Below are 17,703 nucleotides of genomic sequence, written 5' to 3'. Positions count from 1 at the left end.
GGCTGGGGACATGGCTCAGTGGAATAAGAGCTTCCCTGGCAAGTGCAAGGGCCTGAGTTCAATCCCCAGTTCTGCCAAAAGTCAATCAACCAGTCAATCAATCCAAAAAAAAAAAAAAAGTGGTAGAATTTACAGTTTTTTGATAGTTGTCATATTTTAGCAGTATGGCTTATATACATGGTTTTGTTTTTTTATTTTTTCTAGAACAGGAGGTTGTAGCTTTATTGGTTGATGACTTGGTTCTTCTCAGCCACAAGGAGAAAAAAAAAAGATCAAATAAAAATTCCTGTTTTTTTGTATAATTTAAAATACTACATTATATCATTGCTGCATATTTACACTTAAATAAATCTTAATCTATAAAGCACATTTCTTATAGTTGTTACTAGAAAATGTATAAACAGGCTTAATTGCCTTCTCTACCAGTTTTTAAGAAGGCTATACAAATCTCACCTTTTAAAAATTTGATCCAAGCACCAAATATAACAGATCTCTGGAATATTTCAAAAATATTTGTATTCACATGGATCATTTTTTATACAGTGATGCTTAATTTTGAAATCTTTTTCTCATATTCATTGTTTTAACTTCCAGCCTTGGTTTTTTTATTTATTTTTTTTTTTGTTTGTTTGTTTTACTAAGCAGTAAAACCACACTGCCTGGAGTGAGATTCTCATTTTATTTTATTTTTTAAGAGAGTATATTTTATTTTTTAAGAGAGTATATTTTATTTTTTAATTAAGTTTATTGGTACATTTTAGATAGATGCAGTGATCACATTCATCAGAGAATTTGTATCTGTACGTGATATATTTTTAATTCTTTTTCCCACATTCCTCTCCTTTTTATTCCCCTCATTTACAAAAACTTTGTTTCCAATTTTTTGTTCTTTCTCATCCTTCCTTTCTCCCTCCCTCTCTCTAGTGCCCCTTCCCATTTGAACATTTCCTTGCTATATCACAATATCTGTTACATATACATTTTGGTCCGTATTTACATTTTCAGTTTCTCATTTTTAAAATATGTGCTACTATTGAAAATATTTTAAAGCTCCATCAGTTGTCATAGTTAATAAATTAATTGTAGGACTGGGGAGATAGCTTGACAGTCTAAGTGCCTGCCTGGCAAGCGCATAGACCTGGGTTCCATGCCCAATACTGCATGCTGTGCCAGGCCCTGAACCCCAGGTGTGCCTTGCCAGCTACTGACTCTGGGCATGGTAGCACATGTCTGTAATCTCAGCACTGGAGAGGCTAAGACAGGAAGATCACCATGAGTCCAGGCTTCGTAGTGAGACTTCGTACCATGTAAATAAATAAATAAATAAATAAGATTTTTTAAAAAATAATAAATTAGTTATTAAGGGGCTAGGGATATATAATTCAGCAGCACAGTGTCTTTCTGACAAGTGCAAGATCCTGACTTTGATTCCTGATACCCAACCCCCCCCCAAAAAAAAGTTGTTAATGGCCTACTTGCTTATTTTTAAAGTAGAACAACCCACTTAACCTCACATGTAGGTGCACCCTACCTTTGCCATTACAGGCCTTTTAAACTGATTCATAGACCTCCAAACTCTGATTTTTTTTAATTTTTTTTTTTTTTTTAGGGAAGAATCTGTAGGATGTTCACAGTCTCACTACTAGATCAGACTCTTATTGATCCACCTGTTTTATAGCCTCCCAAGAGCTGGGATTACAGGCTTAAGCCACCACATCCAATCTCAACTGTTGTCCCAGTGCGCCTCCTGGGCAGGGCTGGCACAGTAGGCCTGGGGATGGACCTCTGGCACTGAGCCTGCTTGTACAAACTCTGATCTTGAACTTGTCTGTGAAGAATGCAGGAGAACGGGCTAGCTGTTAAAGAACTTAGTCCTTCTTCCCCTCCAAATAAAATACCCTGGTGGGAGATCTATGGCTCCAGAAGAGGCTAACTACATGAAACAGCTTCATTTGTGGTGGGAGAAATACCCACGTGTCCATAGTACATAGCACAGTGTCTTCTCAGTAGAAAATAATAGTAAATGCATGTCTGCTTTAGCCTGGTACTTTTGTGCAAATAGATGAGTTGGTACTTGTTGCCCACCTGCCAGAAAGTTTTGTCCTTAAAAGAGATAAAGACAACATAATGATCAGTCACATCTTTGATTCTCTTTTTTTAAAAAGCCAAGATAGATAGATCATCATTGTATGTTTACATTTACCTTTCAATACTGCCACTTATTGCAGACACTTCTTAGTGTTATCATTTCTACTTTCATAGTTCTAAAATTGATTTTTAGACTATATGCTTTTTGTGGAGTGGGAGTGGTTTGAGGCAAGGTCTCATTATATATTTTAGGCTAGCTTTGAACTCACTATGTAGCCCAGGCCAGCCTTGAACTTGCAGTGTTCCTCCTGCCTCACCCTTCCTTGTTCTAGGAATATAGCCATGCTCGACCATACCTGGCTCATCTGCTTTTGAATGATACTTGTGAAGGCATTATTTTCATTAGTGAGATATGCCCCCCCCCAATTAGCAGAGTGAGTTTTTGAACTTTCCTATAAGAGATAACTACTTTAAGGTGAATTGATAGACTTCAATAATTTTATCACCATCACTTATCTAAAATTTAAAGGTTAGCGGCCGGGGAGATGGCTCAGTAGAATAAGCTCTTGCCTGGCAAGCACAAGGGCCTAAGTTCAATCCCCAGTTCCGCCAAAAAAATAAAAAATTAAAAAAAATTTAGAGGTTTATTTTACCTTGACACTTTTAGTTATCATTTATCTTTTATTTTTTCAAATTAGGTAAAAGGAAACAGACACGTTTTAGAGATGGTTTTAAATGATTTAAGATTGTTTTCAGACTTGATTATTCCCATGTTATCTTTTTAGTATAGACGAGAATTATCTTTACAAAGAGCATTTTTATGATCAGTACAGAAATAGAGTATTTGTCTAAAAAATGAAACTCTTAAGGAACGGACAACGAACCATTATTAAAAAGAAATATGGAAAATTTAGGCATTCACACCTGATTTGCATAGGTTTTATATATTAATTTTTTAAAATTTATTTATTACAGGGTTTCACTACACAGATTGTCTTTGTAGTGATCTTTCCTGTTTTTCAGCCTCCCAAGTGTTGGGATTACAGGCATGCACCTCCACACCCAATCTCAAGTGTGCCCTGGGGACGGGGTTGGAATGGTGCTCCTGGGATCCAACCCTAGTCCCTGCATCTGCCTAAGCAGGTGCTTTAATCCACTGAGCTATCTGACCAGCAGGCCTTATGCATTGGTTTTACAGTCAGGAATGGTTGTTTTTCTCTTAGCTTTGCTCCTAATAGTTGTGTAACTCTCAGTAAATTATCTAGTCATCCATTCCATTTTGTTGTTTGTAAAATCAGTATTATAGTATCTCAGAAATACTCTAAAAAAAATGTTTCATGAGAGGCTAGTAAAAATTTTTCTTTCAAAATATATTTTTGTTTTTATTTTCTTCAGATACCAACATTAGGAAGCCTCTGTTTTATTTTTGTTTTTGTTTTTGTTTTTTTTTTTCCAGAACCGGGGATTGAACTCAGGCCCTTGCACTTGCCAGGCAAGTGCTTAGTCTACTGAGCCATCTCCCCAGCCCTCACCTCTGGTTTATTTGCAAGTTTATTTTTGCAGACACTAACACAGCTGTTATAATGTTAAGAGAGTTATCTAATGATAGTGGTTGAAAGATAGGTGTTTTGTTATTAGGTATAAAACAGGTTTTTGGACTAGAAACTATAGTTGGACAGGTAACTTTTGAATAATGAATCATGAATAAAATGTTACATTGAAGGGAAAAAAGAGAATATATTTATATTAGGAAAACCTGAAGTACTAGGAATAAAGAACAAGATATTTTTCACAAGCCATTGTTTGATTTCATTCTCTTATTTTTACTTTAAAAATCATACTGTATAGAGCATTCAGGAAGTCTGTTTTTGCTGTCTAGAAAATAAAACTCACAGAACTAAAAGTATTTACTAAAAGTTATTCAGTAATTCATGACACATTCATAGTGTAACCCAAATCATTTTTCTCAGTAATTTTATTTTTCATGTGAATACAAGATTAAAAATTCAGTTTTCATAATGCTAATCTGAAGTCTTTCTCATCTTTTTCATTGACATATCCTTTTCTGTTTTTCTTGTCTTTGATTCTGATTTGCATGTTTTTTTTAATGAACAACCCTTTTCAATAAAATTCCTTACTTGTCAAGGAACCAGAGAGGTGTAAGCTTTTTACTCTATGCCCTTCATATTTACTTGCCATGATATACATGATCATCCCATGCATGAGTTTTAAGTTTTTTACAGAGTCTGTCAGCATTCAAGATTTTAGCCTTTGGAACAGTTAATTCCAAAGTAGCATCATCCATTTCACCATGGTATCTTACAAGTGTGGACCTTACTTGTGCGTGAAAGGTGAAAATGATTCTAACTTACTTGATGTTCTTGTGAAATGATATCATAATAATTTAGTTTCTTATGTCATACGTACAGAAAAGAATCTTAAAAGTGAAGGCTTTAAAAAATCCAGTTTTTAGCCAGGGGGATAGCTCAGTAGAATAAGTGCCTGTCTGGCAAGCTCAAGGTCCTGAGTTCAGGCCCTGGTACCAGAAAACAAACAAAAATAAAAATAAAAAATCCAGTTTTTACTACTGTTTAATTCTGAGTAATAAGTATACAAATATTTTCAAATCTCTGCTTTTGTGTCTTTGTTGTCAAGCTAGTACTGTCTTCATAAGATAAGAAGTGTTGTCTTTTCTGGAAAAATTTTAAAAATTTGTATTATTCCTTAAATGTTTGGTGTAACTCAATATTGAAGACTTTTTTTTTTTTTTTTTGCATATGATTGATGCTGAAACTGCAACAGGAAAAGAAATGGCAATGAAAAATAAAGAACAAAACATTTTTTACTACCATTTACTGAAGTAGCATTTGTTTATTTAATCATTATAAGCTCCATTCAGATTGGAATTTTATTTTTTTTAGTTTTAGTGACAAAATGACTAAAGCACATTAAAGTTTACCATTTGATATAACTCAGGTTGTAGGCCTTTGCCTGACATCCTTGATGTGAGAACCAGGCATTGTGGCTCCTCAGTTTACACTCTGCACCATTTTCTACTGCCTTTCAATTCCATACAGTCTTTATTATTAAACAGGGTTGGGTTTTTGTTGTTTTTTTTTTTCCATTTTAAAAGTTAGTTCTCTTCCATCTTGTTTTTCAGTGATGTCTTGTGTTAAGAGCTGTATATTTGCATATAAATTTTAGAATCTTCTTACTAGTTTTACAAAAAGAAATCTTATTGATATTTCATCTTTAAATAGCAAGGAATTATTAATGTCATCATATATTAGTGAATTCTTCCATTTCCTTCATTGTCTCAGTTGTTTTTTTTTTCTTGTTGTTGAGACAGGATCTCACTATGTATCCCAGGCTGGCCTCAAACTTGGTGATGGTCCTCTTCCCTCAGCCTCCTGACAGTTGAGATTACAGGCGTGTGCTACACCCCTGGCTTTCATAATTCTTTGAGATTTGTTTGAATTAAAATCCACAAAGTGCATTTCATTGACATGCCGCTTAAATCTGCTTTGCTCTGTCAGTGTCCTTTAACCAGTCTCCTATGCTTTCTCTTCTACATATATTTGGTACTGTCATATTCTGCAGACTTTCAAAGCCTAGGTTTTGCTGATTGTATTGTCATAGTTAGGATGTTCATTTATATCTTATGTTTTCTGTAAATTGAGAGTTAAATCTCAAGGCACAATGAAATTTAGAGGGTTTTTTTTTTTTTAGAAAAGAGCAAGATTATTAAATAAATTTGTGTATGGTTATTTTAGGAAGAATTGCAAAATGGTATTGTTTTTGCTGAAACATTTCTTAACAGATTAAAGGCTTAGCCACTGTATGCTGATTTTTCCTCTCACAGGATCATTCTCTTAAGTCTTAAGCTGTGCCTAGAGGAACAATATTTCTTAGGCATTTATATGTTCCCTGAATGATTACTCCATGTCTTATGATCTAGTGTTCATGATAAATCTGAAGACATTTTGATTTTCCCTTAAAAGGGGAAATCTGCCTGATTATTTAGATCAGGCAGATTTCTGCCTGAATATTTAGATCTGTTTGAAAGCTTTATATATATAAGACTGGAAAATACACATAGTAAAAGTATCTGAAGGTTTTTTTTTTTTTACATTCAGGAAAAAAGTATTATAAAATAAACATAAACCTGACACACTAGATCCAAGCGAGTAGTTGAAGGACTCAGCACCAAGTTTATAATTTTTTAAAGTATTCATTTTGTACTATGGTATCTTAATTTCTCCTTACCTGTATGTGGTAGGTGTCTAAGATCTTAGTTGTCTACTAGGAACTGTGTTTTGAGCAAATCTCTGTAGTTAGGCTCAGAGAGGGATAGTCCCACTCATCTGACTTTCAGAGACTATTCTATGTTTTTTTCCCTTAATTTAACAGATTTTGGACTATTATAGTTAACTGAAAGATATAAGGCTGATCTCATGGGATAAATAAGAACCAGTAATATAAAACAATATTAGGGAGTGAAGAGTGCTTTGAAAACACTGGCTTTGTAACATTTCGATAATGTGATGCGTAAAGGTAACTTTTGAATTACCAAGATGTAATTCTTTTTTTTTTTTTTTTTTTTTTTTTTTTGCGGAAACGGGGATTGAACCCAGGCCCTTGCGCTTGCCAGGGAAGCGCTTATTCCACTGAGCTAGCTCCCCGGTCCTATAATTCTTTACAGAAGAAACATTTGAAAGTACTGTAATCTGAATGAATTATGGATTCAAGCCTTGTGGATAGAACAGCTAGAAGAAAGAGCAATTCTAAAGGAAATGTTCTTGGCATATTTGAGAGGTTGTAGGGGTGCTAGTAACCCTTCCGTAGTATTTTTTATATTCAGTATTTTGTATTGTTTTTGTTTGGTAGATTCTGTTTTGTTTTTACTTTTTAAGATGCCCTTCATTGAGCTATAATTTACCTGTAGTAAGACACTATAAGTATAGAGTTCTGAGTTTTGCCACATATACCCATTTATAGTTGGGTAACTTCCAACAACTTTAAGACTCCAAAGCAGAAATGGGGAACCATAACTCAATCCACCCATAGGACAGGTTACAGGTTCATTGACATCCATCAGAGAAAAACAGTAATTTTCAGGAGACATCAACAAGAGGCATAATGGAATTTAGTAGGCAAAATTTTTAAAGTATACACTAACGGAGTTTTAGCCCTCAAGAGAGAGACACTGCCTCAAGCTGAGTATATTTACAGATGTTTATGGGTAGAAATTTGTAGAATTTAGGAATTTATAGAAAAGGAATTTAATGTAAAAATTACAGGCTTTTTCTGAAGAAGGGTGCTGGCCCATTTATCACAGGGAATAGAGGCAGAGCCAGCCATAAAGGTCCATTTTAGAGGTAAAAAGAGATATTTACAAGTTAAAAAAAAGTTTCCGTACAGCTAAAAGAATTGTCCAGGTCCATTAATAGGTACAAGGGCAAGGGCTTTCTTTTTAATTTAAATTTAAATTTTGATTACTATACATGTTTATAGCACATGCTTATATTCACTGCTGTAAGTTGGTACATGTATATGACAAATCTTCGTTTTTTTATTCCTATTTTCCCTTACCCCCTCCATCTGTTGGTCTCCTTCTCAAAATTTTGCTCATTAATTTTTTATCTCTTGTATGTCTCATGTGATACTTCAACTTATGTGTGTGATTTATTTCACTTAACATCAGTCTTATGATGCATCTATTTTTCAATGACTCAGATTTTTCTTTCTATATGGCAGAGTATTATTCCATTGTGTATAAAAACTAACAGATCACTTCCAGGACTTAGGTACTGTGAGTTGTGCAGCTATGAACATGGGTATGCATGTCATACAGTATCATTAACTCTTTCAGATATACCTAAAAGGGAAATAGCTAGTAAAATTTATTTCAAATTTTAGTCTTTTTTAAAAAATCTCTATACTGATTTCCATAGTGATTTTACAAGTTTACATTTCTCCCAGCAGTGTGGAAGGATTCCTTTTTCCTTGTAGCCTCTCTAGCATTTGTTATTATTTGGTTTCTTGATGATAGCCATTTTTTCTGGATTAAGATGGATTTGCAGTACCATTTTAAATTGTATTTCTCTAATGACAAGGGATGATGAACATTTTTGTGTTTATTGGCCATTTGTACTTTTTCTAAGAAGTACATATTCATTTCAGTGGCCCATTTTTTGATGGGAGGGGTATCCCTTTTTTGAATACTTCATCTGTTCTATTCATAGTCCTGTATCTGAGGAATAGCTGGCAAAACTTTTTTTCCCCATTCTATAAGTTGTTTCTCTACTCCGTTGGTGTTTTCTTTGTTATGCAGTCTTTACTTTGACATGATCCCATTTGTTGGTTCTTGATGTCCTCTCTTAAGTAATTGAGGTTTCTGTTCAGAAAGTTCTTATGCCTATGACTTCAAGCATTTTACCTGTTTTTATCTTTCAGCAGATTAAATGTTTCTGATTTAATGTTTAAATATTTCATACAGTTTGATTTTAGTTTAGTACATGTTGAGAGATAGGGGCCTGGATTCAATCTCCTGCAGGTAGATGGCTAGTTTTCCCAGCGGTATTTGTTAAAGAGACTTTCCTCCAGCACACGTTTTTGGCCCATTTGTCAAAAGACCCTGAAATGACTGAATGTGCTTAGGATTATTTCTGTATTCTTTATTCTGTTCTGTTGATTTGCTTACCTATTTTTATGACAGCACCATGCTGTTTTTAATTGCTCTGGTCTTGTAATATAAATTGAAGTCTAGGATTTTGATTTGTTCTTGTTGCTCAGGATTGCTTTTGCTATTCTGAGACTCTGCTTGTTCTGTATGAATTTTAGTATTATTTATCTAGTTTCGTGAGGAATGTTACTGATATTTTGATTGAGAGTTAATCCCAAATGGCATTAAATCTGTATAACAGTTTTAAAATTATGGCTTTTGACAGTATTTCTGCTGACTCAGAAAGAGGATATCATTCCATTTTCTCATGTCCTAGTTGGTGTCCTTTTTCAGAATTTTGTAGTTTTCAGTGTAAAGATTGTTCACTTTTTTGGTTAGTTTAAGTTTTGTATATTTATTAATTCCTCTTGATGCTATTCAGAATGGCATTGTTTTCCTAATTTATTTCCCTGGTGAATTCATTATTGTTGTACAGGAATGCTATTGATTCTTCTTCTGCTACATTGCTAAATTGGGTTTATTGTAGAAGTCCGTTGGTGGAAATTTGAGGTCTTTCATGTAAAAGAACATGATATCTGCAAATGATAGTAATTTGATTTCTTCCTTTTCATATTTATTCTTTTTGTGTCTTTTTATTCCTAATTGCTCTGATCACAGTTTCAGAGTACTATATAGAAGAAAAAAAGTGATAGTAGACATTCTTTTTGTGACTTTAGTGGGAAAACATTCAGTTTTTCCCTACTTAATGTTGACAGCAGTTTGTCATAAATGGCTTTTATCAGTTTGAGATAAGGTTCTTCTATACTTACTTTCATAAAGGTTTTTATTATGAATGAATGTTGGATTTTCTCTGTGATTTTTTTGTTTGTTTGTTTTTACTGCATCTGCAGAGCTTAAAATTTTAAGTGATTGTAGATTATTCCAAGTTGGTAATTAGGATGACTTTACAAACTAATAAGAAACAAGAATTATAGAAATGAGTAAGAGACCTTTTCAGAAGATCTGGAAAATCTCTTCATATACCTCAGATAAAGCAGGTTTTCTTAAATTTTAGATTTTTTTTTTTTTAAGTTTTGAATGTGAGTGAAGAAATGCATTTATAGCATGATTCTCAGTACAAAAGTATAAATTCCAAATGTAAAAATTATTTTTTTTTGTTGTTCTCCATTTTAAAAATGTTATGCCAAATCTCCTAAGTTAATTTCTTGAGTATGAAGAGCATCTGCCACTAGTAATTTGAAAAATAAATAAGTAAACTTACGGGATAGGTTCTAATAAAGCAGGTAGAATTGTTTCCTTATTTGTCTTCCTTCGTAGTGTTTGAAAGATTTTCCATATATGTATGTTTTACTACTACTTTATTTTTTTCCTGATGGCACACTACTTCAGAAATGAATTGTAATTGAAATTTCCTCTTACTAAGGCTGTTTATATCACTGGAAAAGAAGTTTTCAGCTTCAAAATGATTTCTTACATAGATGCAACTGCTGGTTCTGCATATACAGATATGAACGTGGTAGACCTTCAGGTTAATTTAACTGTTGGTTGCATTGAAGTTGTTTTTGTCACAAAATTTCTGTATTCTATATTGGTAAGTATTTTAATGCTTTATTTTTAATTCATTTATGCTAGTTAGAAGTTGTCCTATATTCAAACAGAAGAATAATGCAGATTTTTTGCTTCGTTTTGTTTTTAATTTTTAAGAAATTTTTTATTTATTCATTCGGTACAGGGTCTCACTATGCAGCTCAGACTCGTAGTGATCCTCCTGTCTCAGCCTCTCCAGTGCTGGGATTATAGGCATGCACCACCACTACCAATTTAGGTGGTCTGCAGGGCATACTTGGGGTTCTAGGGCCAGCACAGCATACAGTACATAGGATCAATCCTGGGTTGTTGTGCTTGCCAGTCAAGTGCTTAGACTGCCAAGCTATCTACCCAGGCCCTTTATTTAATTTTTAAATAATTTTCTGAATATCTTCTATCATACCAAAACCATTAGTACCTTATATATATATGATAAAAATATTCAGTACAGTATTTAGATAGCATCACTTTTGATGAAGACATTTTAGTTAATTTAAATGTATTATGTATATTAGCATATTAATACATGTATTACATATAATAAATATTAAAATCTTACTTTGTATAGCATTGGTGGGGCTGGAGAGATAGCTCAGTAGAATAAGCACCTGTCTGGCAAGCTCAAGGCCCTGAGTTCAGTCCCTGGTACCACAAAAAAAAAAGTATAGCATTGGTTTGAATCCTTGGGTTGCCTATCTTTGAAGTCTAATTTAAAAGTGCCAAACCTAATTAAAATTGGATTTAGTCTCAAGCAAATAAACATTTTCCTTTGCATAAAGTTATTGGACACTTTAAGCAGTTAGATTTAATCCTTATCTCTTTCAGTCCTAAAGCCTTTAGTTCTTAGTTTTGCTTTCATAAGAACTCTTATTTTTTCCTGAATATTATTACTATCTTTTAAAATCACTTCTTTTAAAAATCTGTGTCTTGTTGTTTAAGCCAGATAATTAAATGTAAGGATATAATAGAATAAATAGGTCAAGTATGGCAACACTTACAAGCAGAGGGAATTTATGTATTTATGAGGATAGTTTTGGAGATGTGGAACCCTCTTATGTTAATTCAGAATTTTGAGTGATTTTGTTTTGTGGTATTTTATTTTAAAAATCACAAAACGTTTCTTACAAAAGAGCATTACATTCTGCACACTGCTCTTTTGTGGTATTTTAAATTGCTATTGTCATGCAGTTTTTCTGTAACCATAAAAATCTTTGTTAAAAAATAATAAAGGTAAGTAATCTTTGCCTAATTTATTTTTATCCAAAAAAGTCACTGAAACCTCTTTAACAATGTTATACTTAAATATCACTGAAAATGTGTTATTTTTCTTATGAAGATAAAAATTAACTATAAATATAGAAAATTATTTCACTGAAATATTTTATCTAAAGTTTGTAAATTAAAAACTTTATTCAAAAAGTCTTAAAGGTGTTTTATAGTTTTTAAAAAGACCTTATACAAGTAGCCTCTGAGGTTTTCTGTGGAATAAGATTATTTAGCTCTTATGTCAAGTTCAGTAAGAAAGAAAATAATCAGTGAAACAGTCCACTGTTATTATTTTGCTTTGTTCCAGGAACTAGCTTTCTCTTTTATCAATATATTCATAGTTTTCATTTTTTTCTAGCAGAAAATTAATGTCGATAATTATATCTTGGATAAAGTCTGGTTTTATCAAGTACAGTTTTTTTCATATGGAAATAAAATTAATAATAACCTTTCTGGTTATGGTCAAAATCCTGGATGTATAACACCAGAACAGGATTTTAAAAGCTGTTAAAGGAAAACTCATTAGAATTGCAGCAGACTTAACATAAACCTTAAAGATCAGGAAGTAAAACTGGAAGTACATTATATATTTAATAAGCCAATTAATGATAACAATAATATAATTCTATCATCTCTATAGGCTTTTGTAGATAATTTTCAAGCAGCTAAAGAAGCCTTGGCTGAAGCAACTGTACAGGCAGCAGGTATGGCTGCTACTGGCGTAAAAGAACTGGCACAAAGGAGTTCAAGATTAGCACTCGATGTTAAGATCAAAGCCCCGGTGGTGGTCATCCCACAGTCTCCAGATTCAGCAAATATTTTTGTAGCTGATTTTGGATTAATTACAATGACCAATAAATTCATTATGGTGACACAGAGCCAGAGCAATCCTCCACCTGTTATTGACCTGATAACAATAAAGCTGAGTGAAATGAGACTTTATAGGTAAGCTTTTCACAGAAGTCTATGTGTATAAAATCCAATCTTTTTCTTAATTTTTATATTGAATGCTTTGGTATCTTGAATATTTAATTTATAGTAGAATTTGTTTTATTATAATTATACTTGGTTTTGTGATTCTCTCCCAAGCATATCTTTTTAGCAAGATTAATTGTAGCTTTACTTCTAAAAAACTAGAAAACATTTGAGAATTGCTTCATAGGTAATTAAGAAAACTAAACATTATTGCTGAACTAAACATTATTTGTTTTTTGGTGGTGCTTTATAAATGTAAATAATTATATCTTGGATAAAGCTTGGTTTTATCAAGTACAGTTTTTTCATATGGAAATAAAATTACTAATAACCTTTCTGGTTATAGTCAAAATTTTGTAAGTGTAGAAGAAATGGGCCATATCTTGTTTATTCACTTTATAAACACAGTGACACCAAAATTCATCTAATTTATCAGCTTTGTGTTTGGATGTGATGCTCTAATTTAAGCAAATAAACAATGGAGTATAATATTCGTAATCATTTGACAAAGAATTAAGAAGTTGGGAAACAAGTATCCTCATAGTTCCAGGGCTTTTATATTACGTGTTCAGTGTTTCAGTGCTATTTCAGTGCTATTCAGTGCTATTCGTTACCTGTTTTTTCCACCTCAGATTCATCTTATTTATTGCTCTCACTTAAATGATTTATTTCTTCCTATCAATTTTCTTTGATTTTATTTTTTCTCTCTTTTTTAATAACTAATGCTTCTCTTTGGCCTCTGGCTGATCTGTCTCTTGTTCCTGCCCTTCATTTTATCAAATGAATATTTTTAAAGCAACTTTGAGAAATAAATCACATTCAATAAATTGTGTGTCTTCAAAGTATGCCATTTGTAGCAAAAAAAAAAAAAAAAAAAAAAAAAAATCCTTATTCCATTAAGGGGGGCCTGCCCTTTAGCTCAGTTCTTTAAGTGCCTGCTTCAACAAAGCAGTCAGGCTCAGGTTGCTGTGGTTCCATCCGCACAACTCAAGCCAGCCAAACCTGCCCTGAAGGTATTCAGAGCCAAAACAAACAAACAAACAAACAAAGTATACCATTTGTTATAGTATGAGTTTACATACAGATGTATTATTTCTTCCTTAAATATTAAGTTAGAGTTCAACAGTAAAACCCTCTAAAGCTGGAATTTAATTTGTGGAGTTTTTTAAACTACAGTTTCCATTTCTGTTATAAATTAAGAACTTCATTCAGATTTTTTGACTGATCCCTGCTCATTTTTTTTCAAGGATTTTGTTCATTTAGGTTGTAGAATTTAATAGCATACAATTGTTTGTAATATTCCCTTCATTAGTCTTTATTATCTGTAATGCTCTCTCCTCCTTTTACTTGTACCTTCTGACTGACGCATTTGGTTAGAAGTTTATCCATTTTACTGATCTTGAAGAATCTGCTTTTGATTTTACTGTTTTCTCTATTTTCTTTCATTGATTATTTCCTGTTTATTACTCTAGGTTTAGTTTTGCTCTTTTCCTAAGTTTCTTTAGGTGGTGACCCAATTTTATTGATTTGCAGTATTTTGTAATATAAGTTACAGTGCTATAAATTTTTAGATCCTTTCTTTGTAATTCTCTTCTCTCTCACATTTGAACATCAGCTGATTTGATCTCCTTGCACTCTCAGTTCTGGATTCTTCTTCCATGTGCTAATGTCTGTAAATTATCTCAAAATGGTAGTAAACTGAGGCATTATAAGGCACACTTTTTTTACCCTCTATAGAGTCATTACTTAACTTTTGATGTTTTTTCTCCTAGAAACTATTTCTTTTAATATATTTTTATTTTTATTTTTTCTCTTGGAAAGGACACTATATTATATTAAAGTAGAAAGTTTTATGTAACTTTATTGGACAAAATGGCAGTTTTTTCAGATGTATCTTTAGCATTTACAAGCACCTAGTATATCTCAGGATTGTGGTCAAAACAAGTATATATAATATATCATCTTTATACCACCTTCCTGGCAAGCCCAAGGTCCTGAGTTCAATTTCTGATACAGAAAAAATGATAGTATGCCATCTTTACAAGCAGTTAATAAATAGTACCGACTTTATTGACTTGTAGTGTATTCTGTTTAATGTGCTATTGCATAAAAATGTGGATCACCTTTGGATTTTGGAAAGATCATAGAAAAATAGGTCAAAAAGACACAAAGCTCTGTGTTAGAATAATTTGTTAGATATTGTAATTCATTCAAAAATTATAGAAGATTTAGTCTGAGGTAGGGAAATGAGGTAATAATGGTTTAACAATTGTAAGAAATTTTATTTTTATTTTTGTATTTTAGGGAAGGGTCTACAGGGTGTTCAGGGTCTCACTACCAGATCAGACTCGTAGTGATCTACCTGTTTACAGCCTCCCAAGAGCTGGGATTACAAGCGTGTGGCACCATGCCCTGTCTTAATCGCCCTCTCAGCACATCCCAGGGGCGGGACCGGCAGGACAGACCTGGGGATAGAACCCCAGGCCCCTCCGCCTTTTGCAGGCACTTTAATCTGCTGAGCTATTTGGCCAGCCTTAAGAAATTTTAAAAGTAGAATCAATAGCACATGATTAGTGAGTGGATGTGAAAATTAAAAGAGAAGAGAAATTAAAATTTATCTAAGGCTGAAAAAAGTGATTTGACATTATAAGTGATTTCTCTAAGTGGCAAGGTAACTTGGAGGTACGTGTCTGACTTCCATACAGAGAGATCTGCATTACAGTTTACCATATATTCTGAATATTAAGAAAGTAAACATGATCATTATTTGCAGATGACATGATACTTTACATAGAGGACCCCAAAAACTCTACCAGGAGTCTTGTAGATTTAATCGCTAAATTCTTCACCGTGGCAGGATACAACACCACCCAAAAATCAGTAGCATTTTGTACACAAACAGTGAAGGCACTGAGAGAAATTAGGGAAACCACATCTTTCTCAATAACATCCCAAAATGAAATACTTAGGAATCAGTCTCACAAAGGAAGTAAAAGATTTATACAGTGAAAATTATGGTACTCTGAGAAAAGAGACTGAGGAAAATTTGAGAAAATGGGAAAATATTCCATGCTGCTGGATAGAAAGAACCAACGTGGTGAAAATGGCCACACTCCCACAATTGTTATACAGATTCAATACAATGCTGATTAAAATATCATTAGTATACCTCACAGAGCTAGAGAAATCTTTCTTTATATTTATTTGGGCCCAGAAGATACCCAGAATGTCAAAAGCAATCTTTAAAAAGGAAAGGCAAGAAGTAGCACAATTCCTGACCTGAAATTATACTATAATGCTACTGTAATAAAATCAGTATGGTGTTGGCATAGAGATAGACTTGAAGATCAGTGGAACAGATTACAAGATGCATGCATAACTGCAAAAACACTCAGCTTTCTTATCTTTGATAAAGGGGCTAGAAATGTTCACTGGCAGAAAAATAGCCTCTTTAATAAATGGTGCTGAAAAAACTGGCTTCATATGCTAAAACTAGACCCTTGCCTATCACGTTGCACTAAACTACAGTCAGCATGGATTAAAGATTTAAACATTAAAACAGAAGCACTGAATCTTCTAGGGGAAAGTATAGGTAGAAATCTTAACAACAGGGATAGGTGGAGAGTTGATGAACAAAAACCAGACTGCACAAGAATACTTCAAAGAACAACTGGAATCTCATCTTTTTGAAAAGTTTCTGCCCTTCAAAGCAAATTTCCAACAGAGTTACAAGAAAACTCACGAACTGGGAAATTATGTCCAACCATCCCTGCAACATAGGCCTTCTGTCTAGAACATATAAAGGATTTTTTTTTTAAAATCAGGCCCCCAAATTCAAAGACCCAATCCAAAGATGGGCCTCTGAGATAAATACACAGTTCTCAGAGGAAGAAATACAAATGACAAATAAATATATGGAAAAATGTTCGACATTATTGGTCATTTGAGAAATACAAATTAAAACAACACTGAGATTCCATCTCACGCCAGAAATAATGGTCAACATCAAGAAGCCAGCCAATAACAAATGCTGGCAGGGCTGCATGGGAAAAAGGAACCCTTCTGCACTGTTGGTGGGAGTGCAGACTGGTGCAACCAGTATGGAAATAGTGTGGACATTCCTTAAAAAGCTACAATTGGAGATCCCATTCAAGCTACCTATTTCCCTCCTGGCTGTTTTTTCAGAAGAACTGAAAACCTCCTAACAGTGATATATGTGTACCCATGTTTATAGCAGCACAGTTTGTCATAGTTACATCCTGGAATTAACCCAGATGCCCATCAACTGAAGATTGGATAAAGAAGATGTGATATTTTTACACAATAGAGTATTACTCAGCTATAAAACAGGATAAATTTGAGGCTTTTGTCAGTAAATGGGTGTAACTACACAACGTACTCTAAGTGAAATAAATCAGACCCACGTGTGCAAACATCATGTCTCCTGAGTGTGAGAACCTGAGAGAAAAATGGAATCTAAGGGGTACGATAGATAACTGGAAAAGGGATTGAACTTAAACAGAGTTACTGGTTGAAAAGGAAAAGGGAGAGTGGGGGAAAGAGATATATCTTTTTATGTAAGTGGGATGGTTTGGATAAATGTGCATTTCTGCTGGTCCATGGAAAGAAACAGTGCTTTCATTTGTTTTGTGTCCTTTTTTAAATTGTACTTTTTCTCATCTTAATTTCTTATGCATTTCTTATTTTCTTCCAATTTTACATGCATATATCTGGCAATGTGAACAACTGGTTGGAAGACAACACTATGCATTACAACAAATACTCTGAAATCTATATTACTTTAAGTGAAATTCTATATCACTTGTAATTTTTTGTTTTCTAATACACATTCTCTTTAAAAATAAAAGAACTCGCTTAGATTTCTACATTTGAGAGATTAGTTATATTTAGTTTTTTAAACCATTAGAACAAGAAAGATCACACAGGGAGATCATAGAGTGGGTGTGTGTAAAAGAATGCTGAAGACCAGAGTATTTAAGGTAGAGGAACCTTAAAAGAGACTAAGAAGGAACAGGCAGAAGCCAGAATGTATTGAGGTAATTTTGAGGGTCCTGTGGTTATTAACCATGAGTTAGTAATAT

The 17,703-nt window shown here is 33.4% G+C and overlaps 1 protein-coding gene across 1 annotated transcript in view; it reads left to right on the top strand.

Moving 5' to 3' along the window:
• Nucleotides 1-17,703, top strand: part of Vps13a (vacuolar protein sorting 13 homolog A) — a 241,039-nt gene that overhangs the window by 98,837 nt on the left and 124,499 nt on the right. The window contains exons 32-33 of the mRNA XM_023722991.1: nucleotides 10,197-10,364; nucleotides 12,267-12,571. Of these exons, the coding sequence (XP_023578759.1) occupies nucleotides 10,197-10,364; nucleotides 12,267-12,571 (473 nt within the window). The remainder of the gene's footprint in view (nucleotides 1-10,196; nucleotides 10,365-12,266; nucleotides 12,572-17,703) is intronic.

Source organism: Octodon degus, unplaced genomic scaffold (genome assembly GCF_000260255.1).
Source record: "Octodon degus isolate 3935 unplaced genomic scaffold, OctDeg1.0 scaffold00095, whole genome shotgun sequence".
Taxonomy (NCBI): Eukaryota; Metazoa; Chordata; class Mammalia; order Rodentia; family Octodontidae; genus Octodon; species Octodon degus.
The sequence above is the reverse complement of the archived record's forward strand: the minus strand, read 5'-3'. Positions and strand labels throughout refer to the sequence as shown.